Source organism: Larimichthys crocea, chromosome III (assembly GCF_000972845.2).
Source record: "Larimichthys crocea isolate SSNF chromosome III, L_crocea_2.0, whole genome shotgun sequence".
Taxonomy (NCBI): Eukaryota; Metazoa; Chordata; class Actinopteri; family Sciaenidae; genus Larimichthys; species Larimichthys crocea.
In genome coordinates, this window is record NC_040013.1 from 5,827,869 (window position 1) to 5,843,679 (window position 15,811).

At 38.8% G+C, this 15,811-nt stretch overlaps 1 protein-coding gene across 1 annotated transcript; it reads right to left on the reverse strand.

Moving 5' to 3' along the window:
* Positions 1-371: 371 nt before the first annotated feature.
* On the reverse strand, positions 372-4,398 carry LOC109140613 (carbohydrate sulfotransferase 12). The gene is made up of 6 exons (XM_019267905.2): positions 4,239-4,398; positions 3,810-3,927; positions 3,319-3,491; positions 2,591-2,734; positions 1,695-1,984; positions 372-1,351 (listed from the first exon to the last, which is right to left on the reverse strand). Exons 2-6 carry the CDS (start codon positions 3,898-3,900, stop codon positions 1,111-1,113), a joined length of 939 nt encoding a protein of 312 aa, XP_019123450.1. The 5' UTR covers positions 3,901-3,927; positions 4,239-4,398; the 3' UTR covers positions 372-1,110.
* Positions 4,399-15,811: the final 11,413 nt, after the last annotated feature.

Genomic DNA, 15,811 nt, shown 5'->3' on the forward strand with positions numbered 1-15,811 from the left:
CAGTTTGACATTTTAGGAAATGCCTAGCTTTGCCAAACAAATTATCTGCCAATTAAACCGATTCATGTGGTCCCCAGGCTCGGAAAGATTGATACCACTCTGAATGTTACAGCTGGCTTTAGGCAGCAGCAACCTGTTACCTATAGGTTAGCTAGGTGCTTAAAGACTAAAAACTGCTCGTAAACCAAAGCTACCAAAACAATTAGCTGAAAGAGGATAACAGGCTCCATATTAAGTCATGTGATAATTCTCTTTTGTTTCATCACAGCAAATGACACCTTTTATATCACTCTGCTTTTATTTACACAATTTCTTAAAATATATCTGAAATGAAGAAAAATACCAGTACAGACATGCACAGTGTCCAAAAACATGCAAGTTGAAAATCTCCAGCATTAAAAATAAAAATAAAAAGTAACAGTTTCTCATTTAATTGATGCTTTTAGCAAACATACTTTGATGGTGTAAAGAAGAGGTGGACAGAACACAGCCAATATGTAACAGTGTTTACGGATTCCTGTATTTGACAAAGCCATTTAGTCAAATATTTGTTTTATCCTTGTGTTGTTTGTCAGAAGTCTGGATCTTGAGTCATATAGCATATAGCATTGATATAGCATATATCAAAACTGCTGACATAGCATGTGCTCACCCCCGCCCCTACCTTGTTCAACTTTCATGTATCCTTGACCCTCCACTGTCTATGTTTCCCGCCTCATCTGTCCTTCCTTTTCCACACAATTAAGTTTCAACCTCTGTACTGCATTTTTGAAAGTTACATAATTTTAACGATTACACATTTTCACACTTTTTAATTTACACTCGTTAAGGCTTATGGCTTTGATTGTCTGACTTATGTTTTCACTCTTGTTGTATTTCAAACAATCTATCTGCAACAGAAAGGATGTTGATCACAGACTAAAATGCAACAACAAACCCATGTAAATCTTACACTACATATCCCCCTTTTTAGTCAAATATTTCTTATATCCTTGTCATGATTTGTGTACATAAAAGTGATTGTGCTTTGCTCAAAAGTAAATATTGTAGTTTCTATATGCTCAGTGGCTGCATAGAAAAAAGTGAAGTTGTCCAAATCATGACTTGATCTCAACCATCAAGCAATTCACTTGGCTTTCTGTAGCCAAAAAGCTTAAAGTCCTTCTCGTAGATCTTGTACAGCTTCCTCCTGTCCTCTAGTGGCACTGTTCTGAACCAGTCCAACACAGAAGTAGTGGAAGTCATGTTTTCGTAAGAAGGAGGGAACTTAATGTCGTCCTCCAGCATTAAGGTCTTCAATATGTGTTCGGCATCCTCCTGAAGAGTTTCCTGATGGCCAACAAAATCATACCTGGGAAGTAAAACAAACCAATGTCAAGCTGCACTTCTCTATTACTGGATTACACCTTTAAAATATTACCAGGAAATGAACAAGATGTTCTTAATTAAAAAGTTAAACATCCGAGTTGGGCTAAATTAACTTTTTGATCTAGTCAATTCAGGAATGGCTATATCCAGGATTTTAGAAATGTTCAGGTTGTGAAAGAAAATTCTGTTGGGAAAAAATTGAATCAGCCTGTAAACAAACACCATATGTAATTTATAGAAGGTTATTCCTTCTCAGGTCAATAAAGCCTCCAGATTTCCAGACACAACTTTAACAGCTACAGCCCTGCTGGTAAAAATGGCCTTACTTTATGAGGCAGGGGTGGCACAGGCGGTGCATCTGCTTCCAGTGGGGTTCAAAAGGCTCGTTCATCTCTGTCCTCGGGTCCACCAGGTACTGAATAAAGTTGTAAAATGAGGGACGTATGCCGGGTGCTAAATGTGGTGCAGACTGGTTGCCATACAGGCGCAGAATTTTCCAGCCAAAGTTTTCATAGAAGTACTTCTGGTTCCCCAGCATCTTGTCTCGATAGGCAGAGATGAGACGTACAAACGGGTCCCTGACAAACAGGAACTTGGTGTAATGCTTCAGCTTTGCCTGTAGTCAACAAATGATTTTAGCTCAGGTTTACTACTATTATTACTTATTTACTTCCATTATATTACTGTTAAGATAACTTAGGTACAAAGAGAGTCACATGTCTGTTAGTTCAAACTACTGTGACGGCCCCGCCCTTTATGTTTATGTTAGGCGTGTTATTGGCAGGCTGCTGGTTGGTATGTTTTGTTTTCTAGGTTTACCAGAGGTGGGAACATCATCAGGAGATTGTACTACACCTGAGCCCGGTGAAGCACATTTATCTCCATGCTGGTTGCTCTCACGCTCTCTCACGCTCTCTCACGCTCTCACTCCGTTCACGCCGTTTATGGAGGACGCCATGGCACGGCTGTGCTCTCCTGTTTTCTTTCTTGTTTTGGCACTCACTCACACACATGCACCCATACACGCCTACACCACTGATTACAGATACTGATCGTTTGTTTAATTTCTGAATAAACATGGCACGGTGGTATTTAAACTTCGTCACTTCTCCCGTTCTTGGGTACAGTCCCCGAGCCGGACTGTAACACTACTCAAACACAGGTGGATACAGGTTCTATTAGTAGTTTCAAGGACACTTCAGATGTCATTGCATGAACTGACCTTCATCTCTGTTCTTGGGAAGCTGTTTAGGAGAGGGACCATGTTGGGCACATGTACCACTTCACCTTCTATGGACATGGGATCAGGATAAGGCTCACCCTGCTTCAGCACAAAAAATACCCTTTTCCAGTTGGTACACCCAACCTGTAGGTAGGAACATGTCAAAGGCCTTTCAGACAGTTCAGTTAATGTGAACATACTAACATGTTCACAAAGCATTGCTAGCATTCCAATGCTAAATGGGTACAACATTTACCATGGTGGTTTATCGTGTTAGCATGTTAACATTTTCAAATTAGAGCATGGCCCAAAGTATAGCTTAGGCTCAAATGATGAAGAAGAAGAAAAAGAAGAAGAAGTGCAATGTGGATTGATGGATTTGTAAGATGTGCCCTGAAACAGTAAGAACCAAACAGATGTAATCAAATGCACATCCAGTTCACTGAGTACTGTTGAGGCCTGAAATGCTCAGCGAAAGACTTAAAGGTCCAGTGTGTAAGATTTAGGAGTCTCTGTTTAGCGAATATTTTTCGTGCTGTGGCTGCTGTAGTTGGTCTGTCCTGTTTGGAACAAGAAGCTGTAACCCTGTCACGGCATGAGGTGCATTGACAGCACAAATGCCACTAAATCATAAAAATAACAGGGGGATGTTCTTAAACAGTTGCAAAAGAAAGTTAGGTCCACATTGTGTAATTTAATTGTGCTGTATGTGTTTATGTCTATATCACCTTGGGTATGTAACAGTAAATGATGCCGTGGTTGTCATCCACAATGAGGTTCCTCAACTCCCCGTTGCTCATGTCATGTAAACTGCGCTTTCCCTCAGAAAACGCCTCTTCAGCGGCACACATTTCTCTCAGCGACTGCTTTCTCAGTTCCTGACGCTGATGGATCCTCTCTGCTGTGATAAGAAGAATAAGAATATGATTTGTATCTGTAAAAATACTAGTGCTAAATAAAGTGCTTTAGGGTGACCTTTCTCTTGAGGAGGTAATAGGCAGGGGTGAAAGTCAAAGGCCAAATATTTGTCTTTTTCAAAACCCCATGTAGAGGAAGAAATAAACATGAACATTAAATCCAAAAGTAATCAGGGGTGAGGTCATGCTTCACTAATCCACTTCCACACATTTTCATACAATACAAATGAAACATTGCTTAAACAAACCAGGAGCAGGACATACAGCAGGAACAGTAAGAAATTCAAAAATACATGTTGTACCTCTCTTTTGTGGTAACATGTCCCATTGGTAATACGCCATGATGACAAACATGAATCCTAGGAGCAGCAGGGATCTTCGGCATCCTCCCATGGTAGCTGGAGTTGTGCAATGTGTCAACTTTTCAATGAACCAGAAACAATAAAAGTAAACTGAATGTTCAGAGTTAAGGACACTTGAGTGATTAAGGTAGAAATCCTTTATCCCTTATTTATTTCCCTAATTAACTACCATATATCAGTCACAAATACACACACAAGCTCCACCCAAACTACTGCAAAACACGCCTCAATGTTCTTAAAATGAAGTAATGCTAACTAAATGAATCAAACATGATCTATGGGTAGAGACAAGCATTATTCTGAATCTCCTATACAGTGATTTTGCCACAACATGAACATACACACATAATCAATCATCACATCACTCACCTTGCTGCAATGTTCTCCGATAAATGACCTAATTCTCTGAGAGAAAAGCACTGACCAGTACCTCAGACTACAAATACATGTCTTGATACTGTTTGTATTCTGCTGAGACCTTTACAAGCGGAACCCTAGGAGCTCTGTGAAGCAGAGGATTTCAGTGCACAGGCACAACAGCCAATACTGACCCTGCAACATCCTTTTCCAGTTGGTACACCCAGTCTATATAATTTAGACACACCTTCTTGCTTATTCACTGGCAAGGGTTTAAAGGCCTGGCATTCATCTCTATAGTTCAAACATTTGAACTATAAGATGATCAGTCACTAACTTAAGAAGCCGCTCATCGGTTACTGTTTTCTTTCACTCCTTCTCAGTTTGGAGATACATTTTAACTCTCATTTCTTCTTAGTTTGTAGATAAGTTATGATAACATTTTAACTGTGTAATATCTCCTCAATATTCTCTGAAAAACTTAAAAAATCCAAAGGAAAAAAGTAATGGTGGGTATTCACACACACTTTGCTCAAGATGGAAACCGAACTGTAAAATAGCTTTAGGGTATAGGGTGGCTGGAAAGCACGAATCACTGTGGAGAGTCTGGTCAGAACTCTGGTGGGTCTCAAGAACCAGGCCGTGGAGTGCAGAGAGCATTCTTTAATTCCAAGAAAGCAGTCACTTCTTACATGGGATTTCGTTGTAGTAATGTCCAGTACTCCAGTTGAGGGGGGGGGGGGGGGGGGGCCTGCCCCCCCCCCTGGGGGAAAAATGGTTAAAATCATCCCTCTTCTAAAATGGTCATCCCTTCTTCCATCCCTTATGACATTTTATCAATGCATGTGAAAATTACTTATATTTAACACTGGAAATAGAATTACCGTTCGACATTTAGGGGGGGCTTTATGATAATCAGTCTATTACCTATGTCAGCAGTTTTCAAAGTGTGAGGCGCGCCTCCCTTGGAGGGCGCCAGAGGACTTCAGGGGAGGCGCGGCGGGGGAAAAAATAAAAATATATCTTACAAAGATATGTGTCTCATCACTGTGCGATGAAAACTCGGTGAGCTAGCCCACGAAGAGTAGCAAAAAATCCACAAAATGACACAGTATGTCTGATCTTTGCTGTTTCGTGTCAAAAGTTCTATTTCAGCGCGAAGAAACGCTGCTAATGTCTCTGCTTTAGTTTGAATCAGCCATGAAGCTCCTGGTTGTTACATAAAGACAAAGAGGCTTTGACAGTGAAGTGAGACCTCTTGCTGCGATATACTACCTTTGGGTTTACTTCATTCTGGATCGTCATTGGTGGGTCAAAGGTGAATGTGGGCGGTACTAATAGATTCTCCTGACTCTGATTGGTCGACAGGTGACAGGTGTCAATCATCCACACTCTGTAGCTGCTACCTGCTGCTTCATATTCTTTAATACCGCTTGTTTCAAACATCGCGTCGTCTTAAAACTCGAAGTCTGCTTTCCTCCTCCTTAAATTGTGTTTTTTTAAGTGAAGATTTTTAACAAAAATGTGTTTAAATGTGTTTAAAAACACACAAAGATGTTAAAAACATACACAAAGTTGTGTTTAAAAAATATTTGAGCACATTCACAAATAAAGATATTTAAAATGTTTTTACAGATATGTTTAAAAAAGATGTGAATGACATGATGTCCATAGTGGTTATTGTTTCTTTCCAATAAATTTTATTGTCGTGTGCAGGCCATGCAACTGAGAATGCAAGCTATGAATCAGATGGGATTTAGGATTTGCCATGTCTAGCAAGTCACCCTAAAATTGACTAGAATGCAGGAAATTACATCTAAGAAATACAAAATTTTCTGGGGGAGGAGCCCCAGACCCCCCTGCTGGAAAATATGTCACATAAATGAAAAATTTCACCATCCCCCCTGGCTTCATTTTACAACTCGACTACTGGTAATGTCTATCTATGTGTGTGGTTTCTAGGACGCACAACAGCAAGATAAACAGAACAAATTGTGAAAATCACACTACTGATAATATACAACAGAGGAATAACCAATATTAACTTAAATGTTACTACTTTACCACACTACGTGTAATTTAGCTCAAACTAATTGCCATCATTAATATGATACTTATTAATATCAAACAGTGATCTACTTACAGGACAAATGGACGCACATATCAAAAACTGGACCAGGAACACCAGAAAAAAACAACTGAACTGCCCAAAAACTTTAGTACTTTTTAGTCCTCTCTGCTGCTGGCAAAACCAGTCCAAACCTGTACCTGTTGCTAGGCTGAACAGTTTTACAAAAGAAATTTTAAAAAAGGCAATGAAACGTAAAACGATTTTCCTTTAACAATGTGAACAATAAATCTCACAGAAGGTTTAAGTATTTAAGTATATCAGATCTTTCTTGCCATGGTTACGTTTGTTTTGCTGTTTGGTTTTGTGCTTCTTCCTCCTTTATCCCTCACAGTGTCTGTGGCAGAGGGCATAGTGATCTCACCTGTCCACTAATTTGTGTCACATGTACAGATATATAACACCAGCAGTTATGTCCTTAGAGGTTCAAATGCTTCATTATGGCACCCAAAAAAGCCAAATCTGTCCAGTGTCCCAAATGCCCAGTTGGTTATCCAGCTGACTCCTGTCCTTCGTGCTCCTGTCCTTCGTACTTTCTCTTTTGTTCTTGGTTCCTCTGTTCAGGACCATCCTCAGCATGCCCACTGAGTCTGCTGTGAGGCTAGGATAGCCCTCATGGGCACGGCGCACCAATGTCGCACTCCAGCCCCCGACTATCAGGCCATCAAGGCCAGAATGTATGGCTCTCCTCCTGTACTCTCCTCCAGATGGTGAGTAGGAAGCTGGCTCTCAATGGCACTCAATTCCTGTGTGAAACAAAATTTCTTCCAGCGTTAAATGCTCAGGCTGCTTCTCATGTATCATGGTTAAGACCTGGTTAAACAACTGCTCTGCTTACACAGACCACATACAGACAGCCCCATGGGTACTTTGTGGACCTAAACTATTAAATAATTCTGTCTAGGGCTTTAGAAGGGTATAGCGACAATATTCCACCTGTTTTTTCTCTTTAACTCTGATCATTTTCCATGTTCCAGACCAAGTGTTGTTGTTTATATAAGTGTGTTAAAACATGGATTAGGAGGTGTTACGCTGACTTCAGGCACCAGAGGTCAGGAGTGCACAGTTTGCGTGCACTTGAGCAACATTCAAGCCAAACTATCATTTTTCCTGAGGCCTTGAAACTCATGGAACACTTTCAGTTAGCTGGAAATCTTTCATGGGTACAGAAGTATAGAAACGATTAACAAATAATGCAACAGCTAAGAATATAACAGTCATTACATAAGTCATAACACTGAAATATGGACAATAGGAAACAGATTTGGGTGGAACTTTGTCAGAGGGTTAGACAGGGATGTTGGCTGGACTGTGGACCATCAGGGGCTTCTCCATCAAAATGCATTTTCTCTTAAATAGAGTGCTTGCATGCCAAATTGGAGAAGAAAACATTTGGATTTGATTTACCATACGATCTGCCACTCGAATGCCTCAAATCAAAATGAGTGTGCCAAAATACAATATCAGGAAGTAATCTGTCACTGAGACAACACAACCACAAACTATGCTAAGGAGGAGTCAAGGTGAGAGATAGGATAAGGTAAGATTTGTGCGCGTGGGTGTGTTTCTAGGTGTGTACATGCAGCATGGCTTCTGCCTTGCCTCTACACCTTTGCATCTCTACTTTCAGGGTTTTACTTTTCAGACATATACCAGCATCAGTTTGTGGGCTTGTGGTTGTAAGAATCATAAAAAGGAGAGGAGCCAAGACAGGGCTGAATGTGGCGGGAGAATGGCTGGCAGATATCCCGAGGCACAGAGAGCTCAAGGTTAGACATATATCACAAAACAGATTTCCAAAAATTCCCTACGAGTGAGATTAAACAATCTGGGGCAGAGTATCTTCAAATTAAATTGAAATTAAGAGTTTGCCAGAAATCAAGATCATCTTATTTGATTGTTTAAACTCTGTAACTCCATCTGCTGCAGTAAATCCACAGCAGGTGAGCCACTATACGTTGCACTTATTGTCTTTGTGTCTGGATTTACTGTTGCAGTTAGCTGCACAATCAAATGCATTATTTAAAAAGAGTACACACATGCCTGGTTGTAAAATGCATAAACATTATGGTTCTGGACTGGATTACTGGAGATGAAGTGAATCTATTAATAAACGGAGATCTTATCTGGACACAGTTTAACAAATCAACCTCCTTTCGCTACAGTTACCCTCATCAACATCACAAATGTGTTTCACGACAGAAGCAGCTGAGACAGACACAAGGTTGTGGTTGCAAAAACTGTTGTAACAGGAACAAGAACAGGAAACTTCTTCTTGGGGCACACAAGAAGTTCGCTTTGGTCTTCTTGTCTTATGTCGTAGTTAATTCTTAACCTGTTGTACAAACCATCCTCATACAGTGTATGACTTCCACAAAACTTTGAGGATTGAGCCTAATCAGAAGAGCTGCTTCATCTCAAAAACATGACATTTTCTCTGCAGAGAAAATATTTAAATTACAACTCTGCAAAAAAACACATTAGACAACAATACCTCCCATGTATTGAATTTATTCAGTTTGCCAAATATGATTTACCAGTTGAATTTGTCATTATCAGATTACACATATATAAACCAACAAAGGAACACAACAAACCTCACTTTAATGTAGGAGCTAACTTAGTAACAGTAGTTTATTTTGTGTCATTTTACATAAACATTGTTTCCACTTCCCAAATTGTAATGGTTAGACATTATCAGTACATGTGTTGATGTATTCATCAACGGCTTCACATCCCTGTCAACAGTAAGTCCTTCTCTAACATCTAATTTTATGTCAAATAGTTAAAAGGAATTCATGATTTCAAAGCATCCGAGTTAGAGGCATTAACTGACATGGAAGTTACAATTCAGCTTGATAATTCTCAATGAGATGGATTAATTTCCTCATTTTTTCCAGTTCCTGTTCAGATTTCTCTATTTCTGCATCTGCCTCCTCATTCTCTGCATCTACATAAGTCTTGGTTTTCTCCATGAAGCCCTTGAGGTTTTCCATAAATTCCTCCACTGGTGGAAAGTCAGATGATGTTTCCTTCATGATTGCTTCCAGTGGGTCAATGAAGCTCATGTATTTACTCATGAGCTCTGAAGTGGAGGCTCTTGTTGCCTTAAAAAAAACAAAAAAAAACAAAAAAAACGTCACCAACTCAGTTTGTTATGTTGTTACATTATGTTGTGTTCACTGCAGTACACAAAGTCAGTCGTGAACAAGTTTGTCTCATCTTGTCAGAGTATTTATCATTTAAGCATCTTCATAGCAATTTTTGTGAGCAACACGGAAACTGACTGAGTGACTCACTTTCAGTTTGTCCATTTTTTGTTGTGCTTTCTGAATCTCTTCCTTAAGCTTTTCCTGCAGGGTGACAATCAACATGCAGTTACGTTTGGTGACTTTAATACAGCACATACAACTACAGATGAAAAATGAAGAGAATTTCATCAGTATGGCTGTGGACTTCCACATTAATATGAAATAGTTTTCTTTAGCAAAGGCACGTTAAACAACAACATATTTACCAGTTGGTCCTGTTTCACCAGTGAACTCACGAAGCAAACCAGACACATCAGAGTGCCGATGAAGAACAGGCCTTTGACACCAGCCACTCCTCTGCTACTAGACAAAGCTGCTGCTGCTGCCATCACTGTTCTAAATTTAAAAAATATGGTGCGTAAAGGATCAAAAGTCAAACTGCAACTGCAACTTTTTAAAATTGTAATATTTAAAGTTCTACACTATGAACCTACCTGCTGGGTGAAGGTAAGGAGAGCTGCTGTACAGGTGATGAAGGAACAAGTGATGACACTGACACAGGACAAAGTGCTTTATATACACCTGATGTTACCTCACTCAAGAGAGAGTGAGAGAGAGAGAGAGTGTGTCTGTGTGTGTGTGTTACTAGGTATTTGCATGCTTGTACATGCAGCGTGGCGTCTACCACGTCTATTTTTTTATCTCTGCTACGTCTCTTAAGTTTCATTTTCACAGAAATAGTATGGTGTTGGTATATACTGTGAGACACAAAACACTCCTAGATGACAAACCAGTACAAGTACCAGTGTGCAATACAGACTCTACAACAGCATAGAATAAATTACAAATGTGAATGATTTAGGCCTCGCGTGATTTATTCTGATATATTTTAACAAATCTGTAACGTGTCACAGACAACAAATTACGTGAATCTCAATGGGATAGAAACAGTCCAAACCAACAATAGTCTTTTATACTCCTGATGTTACCCCACTCAAGAGAGAGAGAGAGAGAGAGAGAGAGAGAGTGTGTGTGTGTGTGTGTGTGTGTGTGTGTGTGTGTGTGTGTGTGTGTGTGTGTGTGTGTGTGTGACTCTACTACTCCCGGCTGTCTCTTAAGTTTCATCTTCACAGAAATAGCATTTAGAAATTTCACCTTACATCAATATACTAACATCCGTTAGTGTTGGTACATACTGTGAGACACAAAACACTCCCAGGTGGCAAACCAGTACAAACCTGTGTGTACCACAGACTCTAGAACAACATAGAATAAATTACAAAAGTGAAACAGAAAATGATTTAGGCCTCATAGAAAAATGTGTTTTGATCTCTTTATTTATTCTGATACATTTGAACAAATCTGTCACACACACACACAAACACAACAAATTATGTAAATCTCTGTAAGATGCAGCCTGTCCATACAACTGATAACAACTAAATTATAAATATACAACAGCTTTCTCTGTATAGCACAATGTAAAATGTACTAGAAAAGAGGGCAAAACTCAGACAATTAAAAAGAATAATAATAAAAATAAAGTCAGTGGACATCAACAGGCTTTATTAAGCCACATAAATTAAAAAGGCTGACAGTTGTTATACAACAGTTGTAGGAGCAGTAAATCAACGCACATTCTTTCGTAGTGTCACAAAATACGGTCTTTCTATTAACATCAACAGCAATATAAACAAAATTGAAAATTGTTTGCCCTTCCGCTCTCTAGCCAAACACACCCCTTACCTGTGCTCAGGTGACATCTACATATAGTTACCACCCCCTGACCTCATCATTGCATCATCATAATCATTTCAGAAATATCACATCAACATGATCAACAGTGTTTCATTATGATCTGCATAATTTGATATATAGGCATGATTATGTTACTCACATTAATATGATATAAGTAAAACACAGATCAGTGTAATGGCTTCGACACTCTGGCCCTATCCTTACGTACACTAGTTTGTTGTACTCACCTATCTGAATGGCATTCTGTAAGTCTTGTGCACTGTGAAGTCCTCCACAGTCTGATCTCAGTTCAACTTCTCTCCTTAATCAGTCCACTCGCCTTCGAGTGCTCTGCAGTCACAATGTGTCAGTTACTAAACAGCAAAAAGGCCTCACATACCTCACTGAAGGTAAAAGTTCCCAAGTCAACGCAGAAATCACAGCTGGATGAGCCACTGTGAGCATTTTACCATTTAGCTAGACCCAGCATGCACCTGTGGGTGGTTGATTTGGGTCACTTAGCTCACCAGATGGTGAAATAAAGCAGAGGTCTATGGAACCTTTTTTAAGTATGCTGAGGTACAGTAATGCTATCTGGATGCAACTTAACATGTTGCCAAGCACACAATTTGTGATAAGAAGTACTGAAGTAAAAGTAAAGTTGCCTATTTCAAAAAATACTCAAAAAAGTACACTGTAACATGAGTGAATATAATTTGTTACACCAACTACTGAGTTAGCAACGTAATGGTTGACAGGTGGGGAGTTTGGCCAGGTGACAGAATATTTAATAATTGATTTTTCACAACCGTACACCATGTTACACAATATTACAGTGTTTATGCTGGTGCCAAAGCTATTGATAAAGGCCCACAGAAAACCTGCTCTCTTTCACATCAGGAGAAACAATCAGTTGTTCAATTTTAGTCAAAGATGTCAAGAAATAAGCAAATCATTTCAGTTGTAACACGACATGCATTATGCTGAGAGAAATAAACATACATGAACACAAATCTTAGTTAAATTTGTTGTTGTACAATTACAAAATGAAGGATTATATGAAGGAGGTTGGTGTCCACTATTTGTTGAATTTCATGTACAATAGTTTAATTTCATCATTTATTAACTGTATCTATAAAGTATAATGCAAGAAAACAAAAACATAACATCAATAGTTCCCATGTATTAGATTGATTTGGTTTACCCACATACGCTGAATTTCATGTGCAATAGTTCAATTTCATCATTTGTTAACAGCTCAGGTCTCTCTTCCCAATATTTATATAGTGCATGTCATGAGAATTTTTTAAGAAGAACCTTTGAATAAGGAGGACTGGATTCAAAGTATCAAAGTTTAAGTTGAATTTAATATTCTTGTACAAGAAGGAGCGTTTAACAGTGCAACACACAAGAGGGTTACAGAGAAAAAGGCTCCCTGTGGAGCTCTGTCAGGTAGTTTTTATACAATTCATTCAAAATGGGCTGTCTCGAACATCTTCCCACTAACGATTTCCTTTTTTGGTTTTCCCCTTAGTAATGAACATTATGTTTCTTGTCCAAAATTACACTTCCTTTAGTCTGTTTCTCATGTCCTTGAACATTTTTAAAATTTCCTTTCCCAGGCAGCTTTAACAAATACATGCTAGATAGGGGGAATACACAAAATAAACAAAAAGACAAAACACACATACACTCCCTCTAAGAGTTAAAACATCTGCAGCCCAGTACAATCCTAATTTTTATAACAGTGTATCTTAACAATAACCAAGTAATATATGTAGGAATATACAGTGCACAGTTATTCACCTTAACATTTGAGCTAACTAGAAATAACAGTAATTTATGTTGTATCATTTTACAATACATGTAATATATAGAGATAGAGGCACTAATTTACATGGAAGTTACAATTCAGCTTGTTGTTCCTCAAGGAATTTGATTAATTTCCCCATTTTTTCCTGTTTCTGTTCAAGTTTTTCTATTTTTGCACCAAACTCCACATTCTTATCATCTGCGTAAGCCTTGGTTTTCTCCATGAAGCTTTTGATGTTCTCGAGTTGTTCTTCCAGTGGTGGAAAGCCAGGTGCTACATTCTTCATGGATTCTGCCAGTGGTTCCATGGAGCTCATAAATGTATTGATACGCTCTAATGTGGTGTCCATTCCTGACTTGTAGTTTGCCTAAAAATAAAATTTAAATAAAACCACTACATCACATGTCAACAAATCAGTTTGTTATATTGTTACATTATATTGTGTTCACTGCAGTACACAAAGTCACGTGTGAACAGAGTATTCATTACTAAAGTTTCTCCAAGGCAATTTTTGTGAGCAACACTGAAATAGATTGACTGACTCACCTTCAGATTGTCCAGTAGTTCTTGTGATTTCTGATACCCTTCCTTAAGCTTTTCCTGCAAATACAGTTAGTTACATTTGGTGACTTCTAAGAATGACAACAAATGTAATATAGCACATAGAACTGCAGACAACAACACAATTTCAACAGTAAGTTGTCTTTAGCAAAGGCAGGTTAAACAGAAACATATTTACCAGTTGGTCCTTTTCAATCAGTGAACTCACGAAGCAAACCAGACACAGCACAGTGAAGATGAAGAACACGCCTTTGACACCAGCCACTCCTCTGCTACTAGACAAAGCTGCTGCTGCTGCCATCACTGTTCTAAATAAAAATTATAGCGCATAAAGGATCAAAACTTTTTTAAATTGTATTATTTAAAGTACTACAGTATAAACTTACCTGCTGGGTGAAGGTAAGGAGAACTGCTGTATAGGTGAATGAAGTGATGACACTGACACAGGACAAAGTGCTTTATATACACCTGATGTTACCTCACTCACTCACTCGAGAGAGAGAGAGAGAGAGAGAGAGAGGGAGAGAGAGTGAGTGTGTGTGTGTGTGTGTGTGTGTGTGTGTGTGTGTGTGTGTGTGTGTGTGTGTGTGTGTGTGTGACTCTACTACTCCCGGCTGTCTCTTAAGTTTCATCTTCACAGAAATAGCATTTAGAAATTTCACCTTTCATCAATATACTAACATCCGTTAGTGTTGGTACATACTGTGAGACACAAAACACTCCCAGGTGGCAAACCAGTACAAACCTGTGTGTACCACAGACTCTAGAACAACATGTAATTTTTTGTAATTTATTCTAAATTACAAAAGTGAAACAGAAAATGATTTAGGCCTCATAGAAAAATGTGTTTTGATCTCTTTATTTATTCTGATACATTTGAACAAATCTGTCATACAAACAAAAGAAATTATGTAAATCTCTGTAAGATGCAGCCTGTCCATACAACTGATAACAACTAAATTATAAATATACAACAGCTTTCTCTGTATGGCACAATGTAAAATGTACTAGAAAAGAGGGAAAAACTCAGACAATTAAAAAGAATAATAATAAAAATAAAGTCAGTGGACATCAACAGGCTTTATTAAGCCACATAAATTAAAAAGGCTGACAGTTGTTATACAACAGTTGTAGGAGAAGTAAATCAACGCACATTCTTTCGTAGTGTCACAAAATACGGTCTTTCTATTAACATCAACAGCAATATAAACAAAATTGAAAATTGTTTGCCCTTCCGCTCTCTAGCCAAACACACCCCTTACCTGTGCTCAGGTGACATCTACATATAGTTACCACCCCCTGACCTCATCATTGCATCATCATAATCATTTCAGAAATATCACATCAACATGATCAACAGTGTTTCATTATGATCTGCATAATTTGATATATAGGCATGATTATGTTACTCACATGAATATGATATAAGTAAAACACAGATCAGTGTAATGGCTTCAACACTCTGGCCCCTAATTAACCGGTAGGGCAATTCACACATTTACATGAAGCATACACTCAAGAGTCCTTTGTGACAATATTCAAGATTGTCCATAGAATTTCAAAAATAATCCAAAAAATAATCCAGTTAGTTTGAATAGTCCAGTAATTTAAAAAAAAAAGAAAAAAGAAAAGTTAAAACCAATGAAATGCAAATTTCGCAGATTTCTTCTTTGTTTCCACAGTTGACGGCTTTGAAGCTAAAGTCCAGAGCTTGACGGCAACCCACCTATTCATCCTTCAGCTCCACCACGATACAACTCCGCGACACCCAGCAAGAAGGGAAACAAACTCCACCATGCCACAACAAAAAACAAGTTCGGGAGCAGCTTATTGTGCCCATGATGTGTCCGTTCCACCACAGAACCCTACAACCAACCATTCTTCTCCAAGAGCACATAGACTGTGTCATCCCAATCAAAATGCAGTCTTCAACATGCCCATGGTTAAAGTATCTGGACCAGAAGGTGCAATGCTGGTTTTCCATCCATGGACTTCTGATGACACAGCGTCTCACAAAATCTGCCCAACCCCACAACATCAGCGGACTCAGCCGTCAAAAGTTCCTGCACTGTATGGAATAATGCACACGTTTCCT